At 38.9% G+C, this 23491-nt stretch overlaps 2 protein-coding genes across 2 annotated transcripts; one reads left to right on the top strand and one right to left on the bottom strand.

Annotated features, from left to right (window-relative positions):
* Positions 1-1737: 1737 nt before the first annotated feature.
* On the bottom strand, positions 1738-9622 carry LOC135945918 (transmembrane protein 26). Its single transcript, XM_065493866.1, has 10 exons — positions 9412-9622; positions 7087-7237; positions 6827-7024; positions 6510-6778; positions 6193-6458; positions 4994-5094; positions 4648-4895; positions 4418-4502; positions 4282-4343; positions 1738-3204 (listed from the first exon to the last, which is right to left on the bottom strand). Exons 1-10 carry the CDS (start codon positions 9603-9605, stop codon positions 3138-3140), a joined length of 1641 nt encoding a protein of 546 aa, XP_065349938.1. The 5' UTR covers positions 9606-9622; the 3' UTR covers positions 1738-3137.
* Positions 5153-23491, top strand: srl (spargel). The gene is made up of 13 exons (XM_065493865.1): positions 5153-5234; positions 14187-14268; positions 14647-14717; positions 16137-16546; positions 17685-17869; positions 17930-18046; positions 18387-18677; positions 18823-19082; positions 19641-19820; positions 19878-19997; positions 20447-20659; positions 20722-20867; positions 22492-23491. The coding sequence occupies exons 1-13, from the start codon at positions 5230-5232 to the stop codon at positions 22599-22601; spliced, it is 2190 nt and encodes a 729-aa protein (XP_065349937.1). The 5' UTR covers positions 5153-5229; the 3' UTR covers positions 22602-23491.

Here is a 23491-nt window from a genome sequence, read left to right as displayed (position 1 = left end):
TTGTCGTGGCGGCGGCGGTGGCGGCGGCTGCTGCTGCTCCTGCTGTAGCAATTAGCCTTGGAGATGCTCTTGGCCATCGGAGCCAGTCGAATTTAGAGTGCATTTTTGTGTCTGCGGGCCGCGCCGGCCTCTGCCAAATGCACTTGTGACGACAAATTAAATGTATCGTGTTCAAGGTGCACGTATATTTCAATTTTAAAAATATCTTGTGCTCATTTGCATCACTCGTGTATTCTTTTCTTGAATTCCTGCAGGATTTTTTTTATTTTTGCTTTTTATCCCTGTCCGAAAATTTAAGAACAGGTCACGGCTCACGGCTTTATTTTTATTAAAGAGGAATGATACTGCAAAAGCCTGGAAAATGCTTGTTGCCAATGCATAAACTCGTCCCTTAGAATTCAGTTAAAGCCTAAATTGACCTAAGAAGCGCTGTAATTTTTTGAGAAAATTGTTTTTCAAATGGTAATGGCTGTCTCCTTACTTGAAATCCGATTTAATTTCAAAACCAAGAGTTTCCCCAATAAGTGGCATACACAATTGGACAGATCTCGACCAGAGGAATCGGAATATGCCAAGAAAATATGTTCAAGCACTCTAAATTTTGGAGAAAATTGGCAAAATTTGAATTTTTACTTTAGGAAGGTCTTTTTTATTATTGCAAATTGTTCAACAAATTGTTTATCAATCAATTGTTTATGGCATCCAATAATTTAAATAATTTTCAATTGTTGCCCAGTATCATTCCACTTTAATTTGAAAACATGACTTACAATTGCGATGGTAAATGAATCTGTTAAGAGAAAGTGTACATAAAAGAGAGTGAGCGCTGACTACTTTGAGTTTAATTTAATAATTTTTAATTAGATTGAAATGTCCTCGGAAGAGCAGGGAACAAAGTACATAAATTAACATTAAAATACAATTCTGATCTATGTTAACAAATTTTATTTGTGCGTAAAAGTTTATTTAACAATATATTTTACCTAATTTCTTACACAGTGCTGAACATAGCAGCTACATATATTATTTTTCAGTGAATAATGGACCAAGTCAGTAAAGATGAAATCCGTTAAGCAATCTCAGGCCTAGCGTTCTCATTATGTGGGAACCTAATTTAGCTTGTCTGTTTATGTTCTGTATATCTCTAACCTGCATCAACGTGACTCAAGCCGTTAAAAAGTAAACATAAGCCGCGCTCGTCCAGTTTATTTTACTTTGAGATAAAAGCGAGCGCCTAAATAGAAAGCCGGAAGCAGCGGAAGTGCGCACCTAACCTAACACACACGCACGCAGAATCGGTAAATAGGCCAAATAAGCAAATCGACGCGCTTCGACGAATGTGCTGACAACACGGCTAAATTTAGCCATTGATATAAAAAGAAGAGAGCGTGGCGAGGATGCTCAAAACAACCGTGTGTTTTCGCACCCAAAGAGAAATATGTATGAAATCACGGCTAGAGAATTTACTTTTGTGATTCAACCTCATTTTTAGCCTTTTCCTCGAAATATTATAGAGTTGAAAAAGTAGTGCTTCTGGCGCGGATTGCGCCCTTTTACTTCTTGTGCGGCTGGGAATGTCTGGCATTTAGATTGGTTTCCTGTGAAGAGCTTCACGTGCTTCGTGAGTGTTTAGTTAAATTTAGGCAATGGAAATTTAAGACTGCTGCTAATTTTAAATCATTTCAAGCATAACAAGGAATTTGCTTTGCCTATTTACCATGCGATATATTTTTCAATTTATTTTGTTTCAAAAATAGCGTATTCATAGGGCTGCGAATATCCAATGATTGACATTTTTTACAAATTTCATGCAGTGTGTCGTAGGGATCTCAGCCGCAAGATTTAAGGCTGCGGCTGGCGGGACTGGCTTAGCACAATATTTTGTCTGGTGGCTGGCCATTTTCACCTGCGGCTGGCGCTTAAAGACCGTGTTTGACGGAGTTTCTGAGCTCACCAATCGATTCTTGAGGTTCGAATTAGGTAATGTGGATGTTTTTTCCGACCAAAAAGTCCATCGCGACGTGCGAACTTTTTTTCCCGCCAAAACAATATGAATGCGAGAAGTGCGCATGCGTCAGAGATGGCTGGATCTGACAATTCGTACAGGTAGTCTCTCTACAATTGCTCTGACACATGCGCACTTCTCGCATTCATATTGTTTTGGCGGGAAAAAAAGTTCGCACGTCGCACTGCACTTTTTGGTCGGAAAAAATGTCCATTTTACCCAATTCGACCCTCAAGAATTGATTGGTGAGCTCAGAAATTTCCTCAAAGACGGTCTTTAACTGTCCCCGAAGGGCCGGAAGACATTTTTCTCCTGCCCTTTTTTATTTTTGACCCTTTTTCCTCGGTGGTTGACTGGTGGCTGCCCACGTGAACCAAAATTTTCCGGCTGGCTGAGACCTCTAGTATGATGTCCAACAAAACCGTCTAAAACCAACAATTTGCTCCTCAAACTATCCGTAAATTTTGCTTAAACGCACCGTCTAAAATTCACAGCCCCAAGCACCAGTAAAAAAGCCAATAAAATTTGGAAGTGCTAACAAATCGAATGAGAATGCGTGTCTAATAAGTACATCTCAAGGCTGTCCGAGGCAACGAATTGCAAAACACATGTGTGTGCCCCTAATTCGAGGAGCAGAGCATCATAATTTGCAACAACAGAACATTGAGAAAGAGCACGCGTCTATTTGCATGCTGATTCATGTTTAAATTACGTTCCACTTCATTCAGAGTCGCGGGGGAGAACATTAGCAACAGGCTGAAGACGTTAAAACAATCCCACGCAAAAAGCGAGCGGCCGAACGCCCGCAGACTGCGCTGCCTGCTTCCATTCACCACTACTTTCCCTTTGTTTGTGATTCTATCGCGTTTGTTATTGGAGTCGCGCCGCGTACGTCTCACATAAGCAATTCCTCGTCTCCCAAAACGGAGCCGCTCGTGGTAACGCGCTCCGATTTCTTATTCGGATGAAGCTGTTCTGACAATGAGCCGTTGGCCAGGGAGGCCCTGCTCCGAGCCGGAAACCTGCTGAGCACGATGCCCTCCGGAGTGATGCCGCCGTGGATGAGCAGCATGCACAGACCCAGGATCAGACCAAACAGCAGGAACAAACTGGCGATCGCGGCCCTCCTCTGTCAGATCTGCTCGTCCATCGTGTTGCCGGCGGTTCGACGACCTCCTGATCCCTTCTTTTTCGTCACTCTGGCAATTAATTAAAACAAATTCAGGGAAATAATTATTATGGTCTAGATTGTCTGATAGTTAAACTGGAAAATTGGACGCTATTTTTATTCAATTGATAATCGCATAGTTTAGCTTAAGTTCAAACTCTATCTTAAATAAACTCCAAATGATTAATTGTGAAATGTAATCCAGCGTGAATGAAGAATGAAGACTCTTAAGTTTGAAAATAATTTGACAAACAAATCAACAGAAGCTATGCGTTAAGCTTTTCTAATTTATTTTCTGGTTCGCGCTCTGCTGAGCATGAATCACGGATCACGGAATTTCAAGAAATTAAGTCCGCATCAAACTCAACTATATTGGCATTTCCATCGAAGTTTTCTTATTTTCTTGAACTTTTTTCCTCTTAAACTCAATCCTAATATTATTTTTTTCTTTAAATTTCACACGAGGAAGGCGGAAGCCATTTCTGATTATGGAAAAAACTTTCAGGTTTCGCCTCGTTGGTTGAAATTGAGATTTTTACTATCCTCGACTTTCGACATGTTCTCCAACTTTAAATTAAATTATAGCAATTTTAATTAATTGGTTAACAAAACGCCAAAATATTTAAATTTTGCAACACAATCGTTTGTTTTTAAGACTTGTCAAATAATTTTACATTGTTTTCATCGTAGAAAAAAGCAGTTTTCCATGCAATAAGAAATGAATGTTAATAATTATTATTTTCATAATCTCTCAGGTTTCCAGGATTCTGAATAACTGTCTGAATTCGTCAACCATTGATTTTTACGAACTGAAATCTCTTAAACTGAAAAATTTAACTATCAGTATTATTCGCATTTCTTAAAGAAGTTTAAAATGTCGAAAATCGTCCAAATCTTGCTGAAGTTTGTTAAAACCGTTGTCAATTTTGATTGGGAATGGCCCCAGCCATTAAAAGTTACCATTCGACCCCGAAAAGAAAAAAAAACTAAAACGTGCAACCTCACACGTCAGTTTTTTCTCTACTTTATAACAAAGAATATGTAAACCACTTAATTTCAAACCGCAAAATTGAACTGATTGTAGTAAAAAGTAATCATTATTATTTACCTGTTAGATCTTCCAGGCGTTGAGTGGGCTGACGATGGTCTCGACTTGATGTTTTTCTTGCCCTTTGATTTTTAAAGAAAAAAAAACACTCACATTTATTATTTATAATTTTAAAAAATGTAAAAGTCTCACGTACTGAAACTCGTGACCTGGAACTAGAAGTTGCCGTCGAGTATCCAGTATCTTGCCTTGAACCTTTTGCAGGTGCTACTGTCGCTCTACTGTCAATCAAAATTAATTCTATAAAAAAAAACCATTAATGATCTTACAGATCTAGACAATTTTTTGTAACAACCCCGGGATTTTTATCAATTTATTATTAACGAAATTTAAAATTTTTCTGTTCTCTGTATTAAGCGTTATTACCTTCTCTTTGAGTTTACTGCTGCCGCGTTGAGAATGGTGCTTATCTGCGCTGGAGTGAATTCGTCCATCGGATCGTGTTCTTCCTCGGAAAATGACGCGTCTTCTTGGTCCTCCTCCTCCTCCTCGTCGCTGCTCTGTTCCTCTTCTTCAAAACGAGCAGTTTCCTGGTCATCACCGCTCAGGTACTCGTCGTCCCCGCCCATCTCCAGTTCACGCAAATCGTTCGCACTCAGCGACTTTCTCCGCGCCTGTATAAACATCAATTTTTGTTTTATCTGCTTGCAAAAAAATGCAGTTCGGTTTGCGCGCTGGCAGAAATTTGTTGACAACATCTGACGATGCTCACCCTTTGACCCCCGGTGTCAAGGCGACTGGCTGGATTGGAAGCGACTCCCAGCATCTCGGAGCAAGAGGTCGAACTATGGCCAGTGTTTCGTTGCTTGCTGCCTGTTTGAAGTTTGAATCCAAGAGAGAGAGAAAGAGAGTATGCAGTTTTAGGCAGTGATTCGTGAATGGTGCGTCGGTGGAAAATTCCAAAACGAGGAAAAGTGTGCGTGCAAATTTGAAAACTATGCAGCTACAATGAGGTAAGGCAAATTTTTCATGAACAAAATGGTACAATAAGATGCAGTAAAAATTAGTCCCGTTGGCAAAATACGTATAAAACTCAAAATCTGGGCAAAACTTAGCAAGTTTCAGAGTGTGTTAAGGTTTTTAGGCCGGGTGGATAGTTCGAAAGAAGATAGAAACCATAATACACAATTTTTTCAATTTTAATGTTTGAAAAACTTTGTCTTCCTTATTTTAACTTTCCAGCGACGTTTTGTGTACTCGACCTTGGACCTTAAAGTTGGTCAATGACCACAAATTGTTCAGTACGTCATGGACGCTAAAATTACAAAAATATCTCAGCTAGGATCAAAGTCAAAGCCGTCTGAAAACTTAGATTTTAGAAGAAAAAAATGCAGATTTGTCTACCTTGTGATAAATATTAAATTCAACGAATTTCGACCTGAGATATTTAAAGGTTCAACTATAACGCAAAACCTGAGGGAGGTTTGCCATTACATGATTTTCTGGGGGAGGAAGGCTATTTATTTTTTTTAAATTCACCAGTTGCATAAACCCTAAGTGTTCGAAGCCGCCAACAGATGGCGCCACCGTAGACTTTCGATTTTAAGGCACTTCCGCTGCGATTTCAGACTCAATCTAGCTACTGTGCATTCTTCAATTAATTTGCTATTTTTTGACGTGCTGAAAACCAAAATCGGTTCAGCCAATCGCCGTAGAATCGTGGAAAACTATTTTTTGAAAAAAAATATTTTCCAACGTTTCTACGGAGAATGGTTGAACCGATTTTGGTTTTCAGCACGTCAAAAAAAGCAAATTAATTAAAAAAAGCAAAATAGCTAGATTGAGTCTGAAATCGCAGTGAAAATGCCTTAAAACCGCTTAAAACAAAATTTTTAAGAAAGTCTGTGGTTGCGCCATCTGTTGGCGTCTTCAATAACTAAGGGTTTATACAACTGGTCAATTCAGTGTGACCTTTTTTCTTTGGTTTTGGAAACGGTCCCATGTCGAATCCGTATTTTCCACCGCCTGAAGATTCAATAGCGGCCAGGACGAGAGAAATGTCGGGCGATGGGTCCCTCTTGCTCCGCCTTTTCTTCTTTTGCTTCTTTAACGTATTTCTTTTCTCTGCAAATACTACGTAGAGCCGATACAGCTGAAGGGCGATTACCAACGTGTTTTTGCAGGTGAAAAAAATGTTCATGTAACTGATGATTTTGTAATATCCAATGAGAAGGGCTCTGTAATGTAATTTCATGTAAGACAGATGTATATAAAAAATAAATTCTTACCTAAAGATGACAAAAGGCGCATCTTGGAGTAAAATATTAATGACGATAGCCCAGACGTCGACTGAACAGCAATATGCGGCCAACCCTTTTCGGTTGCGACTCTTCTTCCCCTTTTTCTTCTTTTTGTTTGCATTCTGGACTGGAGCCGAAATCCTCGAACGCCTCGACGATTTCGTTGCTGTCAACACAACCGTGAATTGCAGTAAACTCCAGGACCAAATTGCCAGGGTTAAAAAGGGCAGAACCGGATGTCTTCCAATCGTCTCATCCTGCAGAATTATAATAATATCGAACTATTTAGTTTATTGAGGTTATGCCTGAAATGTATCGAAAAATTCTATGATGTCAGCCGCAGTTCCGATGTAGACAAGCAACAGCTGCGAAAGTTGATCCCTGGTCAGGTCTCCTTTGGGCAGCATCCACCGGCCCAAAATCAAAATCAGCATCAAAAACTGCTCGATCAAGGTCAGCCATGTGTCTGGGGAAATGTTCAGCGCGGTGATTTGCACATGAGGCTGAAATTTTAAAAAAATATTAATAATTTGCCAGAAAAACGTTTTAATTAAAAATCTCCAACCCCTAAAAGTTGATCCAATTTGTGCAGCCCTTCGAGAGTGGTTGCATTCAATCCGGCGCCGCCTTTGTACTTTTTGTCGATTTTATCGAGTTCGAGGAGCCAAATGGCAGGGACGACGCTTCCCAGGTAGAGAAAAACGCTCGGACAGAACCTGTGAAATGGATTGACATCACGTTCGAGGACAAAAGCGCATGAATGGCTTTTAGCCGATCGAGTTTCGCTAACAAAAGACGCGCTTGACATGACGAATTAAAGCAGGCCGAGCAAAGGAATCTGAATTATTCGGAAACTAGGTCAATCACATCATCACACGCTTTATTTTATTTAACGTGTTATTAGAGTCGTAGAAACGTGGAAATAATGCTAGTAGGAATTAAAATTTGACCTTAAGAAAAATCCCAAGTCGCGGCGTGCCAAAAGAGCCGGCTAATTTATTGCACAAGCCGCTCGTGTTAGCGATTCAGAGCAAACGCCTGCAGAGGCCGTGGTTATGCCATCCGCTTCACGCGGCAAAACTGCGAGTTGCCCGTGATCCGCGCGTACGCGAAGAATCGTAATCGCGCGGCGTGATGGAGAAACAAACACATCAATTTGAGGGCTTTGCGGCGCGAGCCAAAAATTGCACGAGAGAGAGAGAGAGAGAGAAAATCTGTAAAGAGTTACACCAAGGCTGTTGTGTATTTATGACGGCTTTCTTCTTTTGACGGATTAGATAGTGTCAACACCATCAGCGGCCGACCCTTTGAAAAGAACATACGAGTGAACAAGAGCTTTCTTGAAAGCCACAACACGACGTGCCAAAATATAATTACTTGTACCAAGGTAAAACAAAGAGAACGCGTCGTTTTCAAAATATGTTTTGGCAGTGGAGTGCGAACTAAAGGTTAAGGTCACTCTCAGGGCCGGAATGGGAAAATTGATTTTCGTTAAATTAAAAAACTTTGAATTCTGCATTTCATGAAGTTTCTCTCAATCGATTAAATTTTTCAGCTTTTACTTTATAAAAGTCATATGTTTTGATAATATTCAATTATTAATTTCACGTATAACAACAAATTAGAGGAGTTTTTCATTGAGCTGATGAGTTGCATCTATAGCATTTTCAATGGAAAAAACTTGTTGGATTTTTGGAACCTGAAGTAATCAATTTTTCTCGTCAAAAAACGTTTGTATAAATTAAATTTCATCGCAATCAAACAAATATTTTAATCACTTTTGTGAGAAAGTTCGATATCTTAAGGGTCCATAGATTTAATAATAAATAAACTTCTAAAAAAATTCGAAGAAGGAACTCGATTCACACTGTGTAACATTGAATAAACTAATTCATTGGGTTCATAATTTTATAATAAAAGTAGGGTTTTGATTAATTCCTCAAATAAATCATATAATAAATAAAAAATGAGTTAATAGCCTGAATAACATACATGATTTTATTTCTGTGAAGGTTTGATAGATAAATAAGACGATGGTCGTCTGTTTTTTAGGGTGGGTCTCTAAATGTCCTCACTTAATCCATCTTTAAACCGTCTTAAGTGCACTTGAACCTTTCAAAACACCATAAAAACGGTCGATTTTTTTTGTGATGAAAAAAAACATACTGGCTAAATTATACAGCATTTCCAAAATGCCTTGTTAAAAGATTTTGAAAATTTAAGAAATAAAATATGAAAAAACATCATTAAAAATTTATATTTTGTTTTCATACAAAAAATTCCAAAAACACAAGATTTGGGCTTAATATCTTGCATGAAAAATTGACCTGAAAGTTGTAAAGTCATGTGTAACATTGATCATTTTGCATGTCTCTCTGGATATATATTTATTCAAAAAGTGTAGATCCATCTAAATTAGTTTATAAATCTCCAACAGAGCAATCTCTATATCGCTGTAGCGCAGTGCATTTTTATCAGCAACGTCTCACAAAATTAAACTCAAATTAGAGTGATGCAAAAATCGCTCAAAAATTGATGCAAAAATAAAAATCCAATCATTTGTCAAAGGTTACTGCTGGGTAAAGGCACTGCCACAGCTATGTAGATATCAAACCCTCACAAAATTAATTTTTGAAAAAAAAACTGCTGAAAATTCCCACCTAATTTTAAGTAAATGTTTTCTTAAGACTTCACGCCATCCGGTAAAGAGATTTATGAATCAACAATCCACTTGTAAACTTTTTAATCAAGGTTATGGAATTTTTTTAAAGTTTTTTGCGGTTTATTTGTGGGGTTCAAGTATAAATTCGCCTCAATCAAAAACGTTTAAATAAATCCTGAAAGAGTTAAATCCTATGCTCAGCTTTAAAACTTTAAAATTCGGTTTTACCATTTCCACTCCTGGCTGCGCTTGATGGTCAACGTGAAAATGCCCTCGAAGAAGAGGAGCAGCACCGGTGCCGAGAGGTACCAGAAGTAGAGCTCCTTCTTGAGGATGGTGACCTGCCAGATGGCGAGCAGACCGTGGCTGCCGAACACCACCCTGGTGACGATGGCTTTAATCGAGGCCACCACCTTCGCCATGACCAGCCCCCGACGCACTGACTACCGCGATCTCCGTTCCTCCGGGGGCTCTCTCGCTCTCTCTCCCTCTGATGGATGGCCGGACAGATCGCGCTGAATAAGCGACAACCCATTTTCCGAGCAAATAATAATGCAAACGCGGCTCATGCTGATAGACAGACGAAGAGAGGGAAAATCGCTCTGTCAACCGCCAGCCTGCTGGACAAATGAGCCTTTTCCATTAAATAGAGTGCCGGGAAAGCTGCTTTTGCACGTCTGCTTTCGTTTAATGCAAATCTGATATATTTTTGGTTCTTGATTTTTAAAGTGGAATGATACAGGGCAACAATTGAAAATTATTTGAATTGTTGGATGCCATAAACAATTAGCAATAATAAAAAATGGACCTTCCTACAGTAAAAATTTAAATTTTGCCAATTTTCTCCAAAATGTACAGTGCTTGAACATATTTTCTTGGCATATTCCGATTCCTCTGGTCGAGATCTGTTCAACGGTGTATGCCACTTATTGGGGAAACTCTTGGTTTTGAAATTAAATCGGATTTCAAGTAAGGAGACAGCCATTACCATTTGAAAAGCGTGGTAACTTTCAAGCCAATTTTTGTCAAAAAATTACAGTGCTTCTTAGATCAATTTAGGCTTTAACTGAATTCTAAGAGACGAGTTTATCCATTGGCAACAAGCATTTTCCAGGCTTTCGCAGTATCATTCCTCTTTAAATTTTACTAAAGCGGTTGATTTGAATCACAATAAAATTTACTCTTATTTGGACTTGATTGCGATATTTATTTGATTAATTTATAATAGTGATAAATTGACAATATTTAAAATTTACAGATTTGGTCTGCTCTTGACAAAATCGCGAATTTCGTATTTCTTTTATTTTTTCGTTTTATTAATGTTTTTGCTTACAAAACTTCAGAGTATGTTATGTATTAAAGCACACTTAATTATCGATAAATTTTGATTGAGAAATTGAATGACAAGATTATTTAGAAACTGTTGCCAGCGTGCAGTAAATATATGTATACCCGTAAGTTGATGCCAATGCCAAATCCTCTATTACCGCAACGAAACACTTTTATGTCTTTCAAAGGTATTTCACATCATCTATTTTCGGAACAAAAATAGTCACGTTATTTCACACTCGTTTATTTTTTTTTAAATAATGCCAAATGCCTGAAAAATGCCTTCATGATTCGAACAGTCGAATTTCACTCTGTTTTCTTCGTTTTCCTTATTTTAAAATATAAAACCGAGTATCTGCGTGCTGCGTAGAAGTTAAAACTGAATGATCCACGTGCTTCTTGTACGAATTGACTTTCGGACACAGCTGTAGGATACTGCGCCGTCAAACTGCTATGCGAAGCAGGTAACATACATAGCAAGGATTCTAAAGTCTTAATTAGTGTTTTTAGTTCATGATTTTTACTTGTAAGTAAACGCCATTTTAAAATCCCACTTTAACATGTGGAAAATACTTAAAATTTTAATTTTCAGAGTGTAGATTTTCAATTATACCTCCTAAATTCAGTTTCATATTTTTAATACTTTCTCGTGCTCACATAATATCGCAAACAATGTGATTTTTTTTTAGATACGAGTTTCAAATTAGCGTGTAATTCAATTTTAAACCAGCGGGGACCAGATTCGTGCAACGCGCAGATATGGCGTCCGTTGGAGTAAGGCGCGAAAATTCGGTCACGTGAAAATGCGCGAAAAGAATCAAGTTTTGATCAATATTTTGACATTATTTGCACTAATTGTCTTTTGAATCATAAAAACAAACTCTTGACACTCGTACGGCAATCCAAAGGGAGCTTTTTGCTTCCCAAATTCAGACGCCATCTTGGATCTGCGCAGTACGAACCAATTTTATCGCACATCTGGACCCCGCTGTAAATAAACTAAAATCGTTTATAATTTATAATTTTTTTCATTTTTTTGTCAGGTCAAACAGACATTTTTGAGCTCAGTGGAAAAAATAAGTGCTCTACATAAATACTAAATTCCGCAATGACGTTAATTGTTACTCAATTGATTCGACTTATTTATATTCTTCTCCGTAATCAGTGTCACTTTTAGTGCTGCTGTTCACATTTTGAGGCAATTATGTAAATCGGATATAGACAATACAGTGTGAACTGATGTCTGATGCATGTGTGAAGCAGAAGCACCGTCTAGGGTTCATGCTTTTGCAGTACACGAACTCATACCATAGCACTACTCAATCATGCATTGCATGCCGCGTCACACGCCCGGCCTTTACGGGCCTTCTACGTTGGCGGGCGATCGAAATCGAAACGCAAGGCGCGCGATGGTGGAGCCACCGCGCGGCAGTCGCCGGAAGCGCCAGTTCCAATCCATTTTTGGCCGAGGGGACACGTGAGGCTGGCTAGCCGTAAGCCGTTGTTTTGCGACGTTCGGCCTGTGATGGTGGCCGCTTTTGGCCTGTGACCTTTCGAGAGGTGAGTGACACCCCGACCCACCCCCGGCAGCCGCCCCCGAAGGCTGTCAGCGGGCGAAAAAGGCGGCCGCACGCCCGCCACTCGGCACTGCCGCTTGGCCCGGGCCCAAAAGTGCAAGCAGCCGCTATTTTTGGCCGCTCTTTCACGTGATTTCGGCCCGAATCGGGCCCCCTGCCGCCGGGCCGGCCTCCTCGGGCCGCCCGCGGCCCCGACTCGAGTCACGACCGGCCGCGGTCGGCGCCTCGCCGACTCGGCATGCCCGTCCGTATGCGACCGTGCATATTTCTGCTCGTATTTCGGTCAGATCGCCGTGTTTTCGGCCCAAATTCCGACGAGCCGCTCGAATTCCGGTCTGGACACCTGAATCGCGACCCCGGACCGGCCGAGACGGTCAAAATGACGCGTGTCGGCGCTGGAAGCAACCCACCCCAAGGACACCTTGCACGAAAAAAAATTCATGTTCGGCGCCGATTATGCTCGTGCACGAGAGGTGCGAGCGAGAACTCCTATTAAGTGGTCCAACCGCTTCAATTTTGCGCATTTAGCACGGCAGCAATTTAATTGCTGGCTGCCTCTGCCTCCTTATCTCTGCAACGTGGTTCGAAGGCCGAATTTCTTTCAATGGCACCCTGTTAGTCGCTTCTATATTTGACACACAAAACTATTGTGCAAACCCATGTATATTTCTTAAATTTCTTTGTTAAAAAAATTAAAGAGGATTGATACTACAGGACCTTGGAAGCGGTGTAAATTTTTGCGAAAAGTGGCTGCAAAGTTATCATGCTTTTCAAATGGTTGAGGACTTGAAATCCAAATTTATTTCACAACAAAGAGTTTCCCTCAAAGGTTTCTCATGCTGTTAGACAGATCTCAATTAGAGGAATCGAAATCTGCCAAGAAAATTGGAAAAAAATTGAATTTTTGCTACAGCAAGGCCCTCTTTTATTTATTGCGAATCATAAAACAAATTTTTTATCGATCAACTGATTGTTGCGTGCAGCAATTTTACTTATAATTCAATTGTCGCCCTCTATCGATCCACTTTAAATGTCTTAAAGTGGAATGATACTGGGCAACAATTGAAAATTATTTGAATTGTTGGATGCCTTAAACAATTGATTGATAAACAAATTGTTCAACAATTTGCAATAATTAAAAAATGACCTTCCTACAATAAAAATTCAAATTTTGCCAATTTTCTCCAAAATTTAGAGTGCTTGAACATATTTTCTTGGCATATTCCGATTCCTCTCGTCGAGATCTGTCCAATTGTGTGTGCCACTTATTGGGAAAACTCTTGGTTTTGAAATTGAATCGGATTTCAAGTAAGGAGACAGCCATTACCATTTGAAAAGCACGCTAACTTTCCAGCCAATTTTCTAAAAAAAATACAGCGCTTCTTAGGTCAATTTAGGCTTTAACTGGATCCCAAGGGACGAGTTTATGCATTGGCAACAAGCATTTTCCAGGCTTTTCCAGTATCATTCCTCTTTAAATGTCTCAATACACATCTCAATGCCCTATTTTTATTTTCTTCCTGTTTTTTTCACGGTTTAACAATTTTGCTGGCTGCATTAAGAAGTATTTCGAATTTTTATTGTTTATTTTTGTTCTCAGTATAAATATGAAATTGCCACATTTAAATACAGAGCGTAGATTTTAGATCTATCCGACGTTGTAAATATCACGAAGCGGTTGTGAAATGAAATAAGGCTGCTAACCTTTTGAACAGCAGCAAAATTACAACAAAGGATAGGTTTTACCTTGAAAACACCGAGATCCTCTGTTTATTTTCTTTCGCATTCATACTGGATTTCTCAATACAGACCCCGGATGTGACGAAAACAGGTATTCCGAAAGATGTAAAGAATGGTGTCATGGTCAAAAGACGGTTGACCAAACCACCCCCTACATCGCGTTCCTTAACCCTCCTTTTGAATAGGAGGACACATCATGTCATTGTTCCCTCCCTGTTGTTAGCCTTTTTCAGGATTATGAAAGGAGCGTTCGCTTTCCCCTCTCCCTCTCCCCACGTGACAACACAATTGTGTTTCTGCATTTTTTCTTCCACTATTTCTCTGGGTCTATAAATTTCATTTTGTGCCTGCTTGCAGAATCTTCAGTGTGTCAGCGATGGAATACATATTTCAAGAAAGTCAAAATAGTCTGGGTTTCAATTTTAATGAGGATGTGAGCGTAAGTATTGTTTACCTTTTTTTGCGTTTGTTTCAAAACGTAATATTTCCTCTTCGTGTCATAATTACACAACATTGATTGTAAAACTCTTATCTCCGAAAGAATAGTGAGATGGTTTAGATTACGTAAAAATTTTAATCGTTCTCATACTATTACGAGCAAAAAATCGTTATGGCGTATTAAAAAAACCAGCCCCGCCATGGTGAAAATTTAAAATTCTAAATCATCATGCTTCATGTCTGTGCGTCTTCATGGTCGTTAAATTTTGAAAGTTGACGCTGCTTAAGTTTATCATCCATTACATGATGGTTAAAACCGACAAAATTATGTCTCTACGGACATTTTAATCTCTAAATTTTGTCAATTTTGTATTTCCAGGATCTAGTGAACGATGATTCAGACGACGTTATGATGGCTCTCTTCAACAGGGAACCAGAAATGTGGGATGAGTAAGTAAAATTCTTATATTTTCAACTCTTTAAGTGATAACGAAAAAAAATTAAAGAAATGCATGGCAGAAGATTTACTCAAAAATAAATCAATTTACTTTGAGATTTTTCTTGATAAAAAGCTCTATACAATGATAATAACTTACAATTCTGCCTTTTGATAAGATTGCTGGGATTATAAATATATAAATTGACACTGTCCCTTGTTTTTATTTTCATTTTGTCTAGAAATTAATCCTATCGAATGATTTTAACAACAGAGTGCATTTTTTACTGTCCTAATTTGTAAGGGCAATTATTTTTAACTGACTAATTAGATTGAAAACGCGTGACATAAAATAAGGCAGTCTTTTTTAATATGGGAGTCATTCAGGCGCGGCACACTCGGACTCGGGGGTTTCATTCGATAGTTTAACCTGTCAGATTGACACCACAACCTGCTGCCTGAGTGTGTGCGCGGCCTGACTGGAATCTACCTTATTTGCAAAGACTGCCTTATTTCATGGCACGTGTTCCCAATCCAATTAAAACTAATCGTCATTACAATTTAATTAATTATAAATTAGGACAGTAAATAATGCAAATTGCTCTGCCGCGCTATTTACATACGTTTTTACCCATGACCTCGACTTACGCAATGGGTACACAGGAAGTTTTCGCCAAATTGATTGTAGGATAGAGTATTTCTTAAACTATAACTCGCTACAAAACAGTAGAACTTCTCACACGTAACCGCAAATTTTGAATTTTGTTCGGTATAAATTTGAAAAAAATTAGTCTCTAGCATTTCTTTCACGAGAAATTGTTAAAAATTGACCTGCAAAAACCAGAACAAGAACTTGCGAGCTAATTTTCTTTTCTAATTTCACTCATTTCATCCCTTAGTCTACTCAGCGTAGAGTTGAGTCATGTTGTGTTATTTTTCTTATTTTAAAATCTTTAATTGTGGTGCAAATTAATTTTTCTTATGGGCTCAAGAATAATTTTTCTATTTTGACAAATAGTCTAGACACGTCACAGGGTTTCTTTTGCTTACCAACCATTCTATTTTAACTAATTTCTTGCGCAAGAAATGAACTTAACAATTTTCCCTGTGAACATTAAAAATTTGCGGTTGTCGGAGCGTGGTCAAAGTTTCCTTTCCTGTGCATATTTTATTTTTTAAATTGCTAATTTCTCCAAACATTAATTTCTTATCATTTTTCAAGTCGAGGTCATGAGCAAATAATTACAAAATTATTAAAAACAGGTTTTCTGCTAGAATCCAGTAAAAATTGAGAAAAAGACGATTTTAACCACTGCACTGCATTTAAAAAATGTTTTTTTGCAACCCTGAGCCATTTCAACCATTTTATTATATATTACATTGTGAAATGCTTGTTGAATTGAAGTAATTTATTTTTCTCTCTTATTTTGCAGCTTGCCATTTAACAGATTTGACGTGGATGACATGCTACACCCTCCTGGGGAGGATAGCAAGAAGATCCTGGAGCAGTGGAACGAGCAGATGGGGGCCATGCAGGCGTCGGACAGCGAGGACCTCGACATGTGCCCCGGTGAGCCGTTTCTGGACATGCTTTTCGAAGGTGACGTCAGCCTCTCGTCGGCGCCTCCCTGCAACTCTCGGTCGCTCCTGAAGCCACGCCAGGAGCGCCTCTCGGCCTCCAACGTGGTTTACGGACTCAAGGCCGAGAGCCAGGACGTCCAGCTGCCCATCATGTCGGACAGCGAGGACGAAATCGATGTGCTCAAGCCTATCAAGCAGATCAAAATGGAGCTCGAGGATGAAGACTGCGTCGACGTGGAGACGGTCGTTGACCACACGCCAAGTAATTTGATTTTGTTACCTTTGTTAGGATATAATTTAAATTAGGTGACTTTTACGATTTCCTAATTTGGCTGAAGTAAATCTTGAAGATTACAAAATGTGGGCTGTGCAGTTTTGTTATTTTTTTTCTGAAGCATCTAAATTGGCATGCAATTTCAGGCTGATGGATCCACACTTAACCTCGCCCTAAACTTTATAAAACAAATTCAGAAATGTCCTTAGCCGGAGGTGCAAATGAGGTGAGAAAAGGACTGGCAAGTGTTTGAAGGGACAGGTTTGCAGATGAAGCTTGGGATTTAATGACATTGCAATGCAAACTAGCGCTTCAACGGTTTATGCTATTGATCTCCTTGCACAATTTGTAAAGTTACACTCCCTGATTGTGCAAGCAAATAGAGAAACGTCGAATATGGGCGTTTTTCAACCGATTAAGGCATCAGTATTTTTTCACAATTTCCGTGTGATCAATTTTGATTAGAATCTGTTTTATTTTCATCTAAAATTAACCTCCTTGTTTGAATTCGAAAAAATAGACCTTAAGCTTTTAAATTTGGCATTTTAGCTAAAGTTCAAAACTAAATTTGTTGTTATTTTGCAAGACCATAAAAAAGAAAGATTCAGCAACAACCTGTTGACGATAGGGTGATAAATGTCATGAATAAAGTCGTAATTAATTTTTTATGAAGAATATCATCGTGAATAAGTCCTAAAAATATTTTCTGCATTCTCCTACACTGTTCTACACTGCCCAAAAATTATTAATTTATATTTTGAGATGCGTGAACTATAATCATTTATTAATAAATTGACTTTACTTGTTTGCTGGAATCTTACAGCACAAAAATATCATTGCTTCATGTGTTATTCGCTCAATATTTAAATCATTCATCGTGACACTTATTTCTTGGCATTCTAAAAACCTTTGCCATCAATTGCTGCAACCGCATGTCATTGCACCCATTCATCTTGGGTTATTATAGAGATAAACATTGCAAACAATGACATCACTAAACACGCAACAAGGTGCCGGTGCTATTCGCAAATCAATAATTTTCAATAATTCTGATAGCAGAATGTTTTCAGTTTTGTAACCTTTTAAAAATTCAGCTTCCTCATTTTTCTCTCCCACTTTGTTCCAGTCATTGAGGCCCCCGACCTCAAATCTCTAATGGAGCAGTTTGAGGCGTCAAGCAAGGTGAATCAAGCTACAGACATTGACAACGTTGTGCCGTCGAGTTTACCCGTCGTTTCCAACAACCTCCTCGTGCTGTCCAAGCAGAAAATACGCGATGCTCTGCCGCAGGAAATGGTGGAGAAAATCAAGGTGCTTATAATAAGCTCAATCCGCGTGTGAGCATCTATTACGTGGGAGTGTTGATTTCAGGCCTCGTCACGCAAGGTTATTCACGTAATCCCGGCCATTCCCTCAAAGCCCTTGGTCACCGGAACTCGCATGCAGGACGCTGCTGCCACTCTCAACAGGAATAAGCTGCTCAAGATTGTGAGTAATTAAACATGAAAAAAAGGGAAACGCTTTTTGCACTGCAGTAGCCTCTATTAAATTACTTTTGTCAAGAGTTCACTCATTCAAACGGTTTGTAGCACCTTTGTAGGCTTCAAGACTTCAAGAGTGGTTCTTTTGTTCTATTTTGTTCTGGATTTAATTCCCCTAAAACTAGTTTAAAAAAAAAACAATGAAATTTCATGCTATGAATTACCTGCTCCTTTTTTTAATCGCAATCCTCATTGTAACAACATTAAATCAATTTAAAAAAATAAAACGAATGAAAATAATCTCTGTAATCACCACATTACAAGTTTTAACATATTTTTTTGCGCAGGTTGCTGCCGGAGACTCCGTGCAGCGCGACCACGACTACTGCTCGAGCATCGGCGAAAGTCCTCCGCCGCAGATCAATTTCCAGCACAGTAACTCTGTTGAGTACAAACCTAGCCCGGTGCCAAGCAGAACCTCCTCTGAGACTGCGAAAGAGAACAAAGAACTGAAGCCAGCTGCGACTTGGGACAAGAATTCCAAAAAGGACAGCGGACTTGAGTCTGGCGAGGTCAGCGACGCCAGCGAGGAGGCAGCCCCGCTCCTTAAGGAGGCTGCCGAAGCTCCTTCACTGCCTGTAAGATTTTTTTTTTAATAATTCCAAATGATGATTTTAAGATAGTTGTGGAAAACAATTTTTTTGACTATTTTAATTGTTGAAATTTTCTCATTTTTGAGGGGAAAATACTTTTAATAATTTAGCTTTGGTTTTAATTTTTTAGCCTGTGAAAGTGAAGAAAAAGATCAACTTGCAAGAGTATCGCAGTAGGCGTGAGGAGCTGGATCGGCAGAAAGCGAGCGGCTCCAGCAGTTCCATCAGCAATGCTTCCTCTTGCCTATCGAGTCCAGCTCACCCCGCGTCGCCAGAACAGGTTGCCGTGAAGCCTGAGATGCACAGCGTAGAGGTTCAAACTCAAGACCATGACATTTCCACTCAGCAGCTGGCAAAAACTGAAAATAAAGACTTCTCAAAAGTAGAAAGGTGTGTAGGCGATTTAATTTAATCTTTAGAAATGCATGACTTGGAATTTTGATTGGTTGACTAGATTAAAAATAATGTTGAACAAAAACTAACTATATCGTTTGAAAGAGGACTAACATCTAGGATTTTCACTGAAATCTTTATTTTCTTCTCATTGGTCTGGATAAAAAATTAGATGCTCAATTTTCTTTCCCTTGAATAAATCTTTGTGCTCGAGAAAAGTTTGAGAAAACCGGAAATTTATACATTTTCTTAAGTCCAGACCACATGCATCAATGCATGATGTAAATTTTCTATAAAAAAATTGACCACGGGATCGGCAAATTTTTTTTTTGGGATAAGAATCCTGATGAGCAGTAAACTCAGGACAAAAATATTCCCAAATAAAAACTACTCACGTTTTTAAATAAATGAGATCTAACCTTTTTAATTTTCCTTTTTCCTCTTATCATAAAATTTAATGGTGAGTTCTTTTATATTTTGGACCAACAACGATTCACACTGCTTCAACAACTCAAAACTTCGCCGTTTACTCATTGAGGCTCAATCGTGTTTCAGACCTAGTCGTTCCCCCCACAAAAATCGTCAGTACCGTTCCCACAACAGCGAATTCCATGGTAGATCAACCTCAAGGTCGTCATGTAGCAGTAGCAGCTGCAGTTCCTACCGCCGAAGTGGGCAAAAGTCCAGGAGAAAACAGGGGAGATCCTCATCCCTTTCCTCTTCTGGATCTTCCAAGTATTTGATCCCTTCTGTCATGTGAATTTGTTGATTTATTATTTTGGATGGATGTAGCTCAAGATCTCGCTCAACCGGAGCCTCGTCCGCCAAGCGCAGGCGGCACGACTCTCCTTCCTACAGGCGAGCTTCAAGACAGATTAGCAGATACTCTAACTCCAGCAGGAGCCGTAACAGGTATTGCCTTTTTTTCTTAAATAGTTAGAATTATTTGAATATTATTGGCGAATGAAATGCGAAAATAATTACTTGACAAGCGAGAGGCGAATTCTAATTGCAGCTAAACTATCGCGATTGCACCTTTAAAACTTGGTGTGCTTGTGAAGAATTTCCCAGGCTACATTTTAGCCTTGAAAAAATGAAAAAATCACCCCTTAATTTTTAATGTTCGAAATAAGGTCGCGAAAGGAGACCCTGACCTTCAACCTGATAATTTTTCGAAACTCAAAAAGTTGTTCAGGTTCGAAAACTAGGTTAGGCAGTGATGATTTCAACGCAACGCTGTTAAGAGTTCACCTTTAATTAGCAGAGTTGGATTTTCAAATTTGAATATTTTACCTTTTCGTATTGCAGTCTTGAAGTATTTTTCTGCCACAGTAAATAATTTCTCTCGTTTTTTGTGGCAGGTCCAATTCTCAAGCCAGCACAGCGAGCAGCCACACAAGCAATACCAGTTCAGAGTGGTACTTGAACGGCAAGGACCGTCAGCGGCAGGTGGAGGAGCGAAGAGTAATTTATGTCGGTCGGCTGCCGGACGGAACAACCAAAGTGGAGGTTCGGAAGAGATTTGAAGCCTTTGGGCCAATCATCGACATCTCCATCCACTTTAGGGAGCACGGGTAAGGATGGCCAACAATTAAAATAAATTACTGATTACTTAAGTTATTAATTTGATCCGCAGAGACAACTATGGGTTTGTAACCTTTGCCTGCAAAAATCACGCTTATGACGCCGTGGAGCGCGGAAACGACAACCCCGATCTGCCCAAGTACGATTTGTGTTTTGGAGGGAGAAGGTCGTTCTGCAAAGTTCGATACTCTGATTTAGGTAAATATTAACAGCTTTGTTGTGTTTTGTTTAGTTTTAAAGCACTTTAAGTTGATACACACCTGACAAGACTCGATGTCAGAGTTTTATTGCTTTCAAAAAACAATGTAATTTTTTTGACTGGAAAATGATTTTAATCTAGAAAAATACTACTGAGGAATTTGTCTGCTGGCTAGAAATTTTTATGAGGGATGGTGTACTAGTAAACAGGATTGAGCCACTCTCTGACGAAATGTTATATCTCCAATGACAGTTTTTGTTAGACATTTAGACAATTGTCACCGCATCGTAATTTTTAAGACCACATTAAACCAGTTAAAGCTAGTTTTTTTTAATAATTTGAACATAAAATTGTTTAATCAGGAACTTTGATTGGGCCACAATTGACTGACATAATAAATTTTCTGCATTTTTCTTTGAATATTTCAACAATCTCCTAAAGCAGATTTAAAGACAGAAAATAGGAACATGATTTTTCCAGGGCTTTAAAAAAATGCAGTGCAGTGGTAAAAAGCGTTTTGTTTTTAAATTTTAACCAATTTCTTGCAGGCAATGTTTGCACCTCAGTTTTATTTAATTTTCTAATCACTAGCTCATGACCTTGACTTGAAAAACTGTCAGAGAGAAATGTTTGGCGAAATTGAGGCAGAAAATGGCAATTTAAAAGAAAAATATGAACAGTAGAGGAAATTCAGACCACTGCAACCGCAAATATATACGATTTTCACTGGAAAATATGGAATAAATTCATTTCTTTGTTTCCCAAGAAATTGGTAAAAATTTCAATGCTGAAAAAACTGGATAGTAAGCATTATAATTATGCAACCCTGTTTTTTTTAAATCATATATTCCCGAAATCTTAAATTATTTTTTTAATAAACGCTTCATGCTAGACGTTTGGTGCCGATTCAAAGTAAGCAAAAGGGGCGGCGCCCTGACGATGAAAAAATCGCGAAAAGTAGCCCCGGGACCGATCTCAGGGTGGGGTATCCTGAAAATGGTCGTCAGGGTAGGTCAGGTAGTAGGGCTCGGCGAGACAATTCGTTAGAGATATTGTGACTTCCAATCCATCAACCTGTTGAATTATTAGAAAATTAAAACTGTCGCACCCTCCAAGCTATCGACATTGCATATTATAGCGCCTTGTGCGCGTCTTACTTTTAAAATCTTAATATAAGCTTAGTAAAAGATAAATTTTAAAATGATCTTCACGGTTTATCCCATTATAGAATGAAGTTTTGGCTATACTTGCGATACATGCAGTCTTTGTTTAATTTTTTAAAATTCTAAATCTTATAAGGTCTTGTTTTCTAGATAAATTTTAACAAAGCATTATTCCACAGTTTATTTTTAAAGTGTCATTTCCTCAATTAATTCTGCGTCGTGGTATTTTTGGCGACAGAGGATTTGTTAGCTACTTCGAATTTAGCCCAAAAATAATTTTAAAAACTAGAATTTTGTTACCAGAACATGAAAAGACAATAAAAAATCTATTAAAATAATTGCCATTCGAGATCAGGAGTGAAAAATCCCCTGCTGAAAACGCTCAGCATCCCTTTTCTTTCTCCAGAGGATTTTCCATTCACGACCTTTATTTGATCATTTGGTTCGATTTGCTTTGCAGATGCTCAGAATAGTCGCAACAAAGGCGGCAACTTGCACCACGAAGACACATTCGACAACCTGCTGCGGGAAACTCAGGCCAAGCTGCAGAAGCGGGGCAAGCTGCTCTGACCACCGTGGCGGCCGGCGAGGCGGAGCTCAGGGTGAGTGAGAGCCCATTTCCTCCTCTGCAGCCACCTCTGGAGTGGTAGTCGACAAATAGAAAGAAAGAGAGAGAGAGCAGTCGTTTTCCAAGAATTTTCTCTAATAAATAGCAGGGTTCCAACAAACAAACAAACAAAACCATCAGAAACTGGGTTTTAATTTTTTTTAACTTAAGCTTTTTCTCAAAGTGTACATCATATTTTTAGGCCTGATTTGTAAATTCCCGTGAATTAGCGATTAAGATTTTATTTTCCTTTCATTTCTTTCAAAATGTTTCATCCGCATTTTTTACATTGGTTTTAAAATTAATTTAGCAACCAAAAGGGTAACGATTGGGAACCCTGTCGGTTGAAAAATGAATATCGGTACTGGCAGGCAGGCACTTGATTATGTGTCGCTCCGGCACGCTGGACCGATCGTTGGCTTAACTCAAGTGCTTCAAAGTTTGTTACCAGAGTGCGGAAGAAATCAAGATTAAATTAATCGAGAAAAGGTTCGTGCCATAGAATGTGATCAGAGTAGAATACAGTAGCAGAACGAAGGCGATGAAAGACGGGGAATAATTACGAAAATGATCTTGTTATGCCACACACAAACACACACACACACCAGCGAAATCACTATATAACTTAGCCTACTATACTGTTTAGCTGTTATTCTAATGTAGCCTACGCTAAATGTGACACACACTTTACACGAAACTGAATCATGTTCGGGTGGATATTTTCAAAGGGCAGCTGAAATGTTGAATGATGTTGATTTGCCGGCAGCGAGCAGTGGATCTGCCCTGTCCTAAATGTTCTACTACTTGTTGAAAATGAACCACGAATAAAATTGTATGAAACGTCTCAAAAAAA

The sequence above is a fragment of the Cloeon dipterum genome, chromosome X (assembly GCF_949628265.1).
Source record: "Cloeon dipterum chromosome X, ieCloDipt1.1, whole genome shotgun sequence".
NCBI lineage: Eukaryota > Metazoa > Arthropoda > Insecta > Ephemeroptera > Baetidae > Cloeon > Cloeon dipterum.
This window is presented reverse-complemented; position numbering and strand designations above follow the sequence as displayed.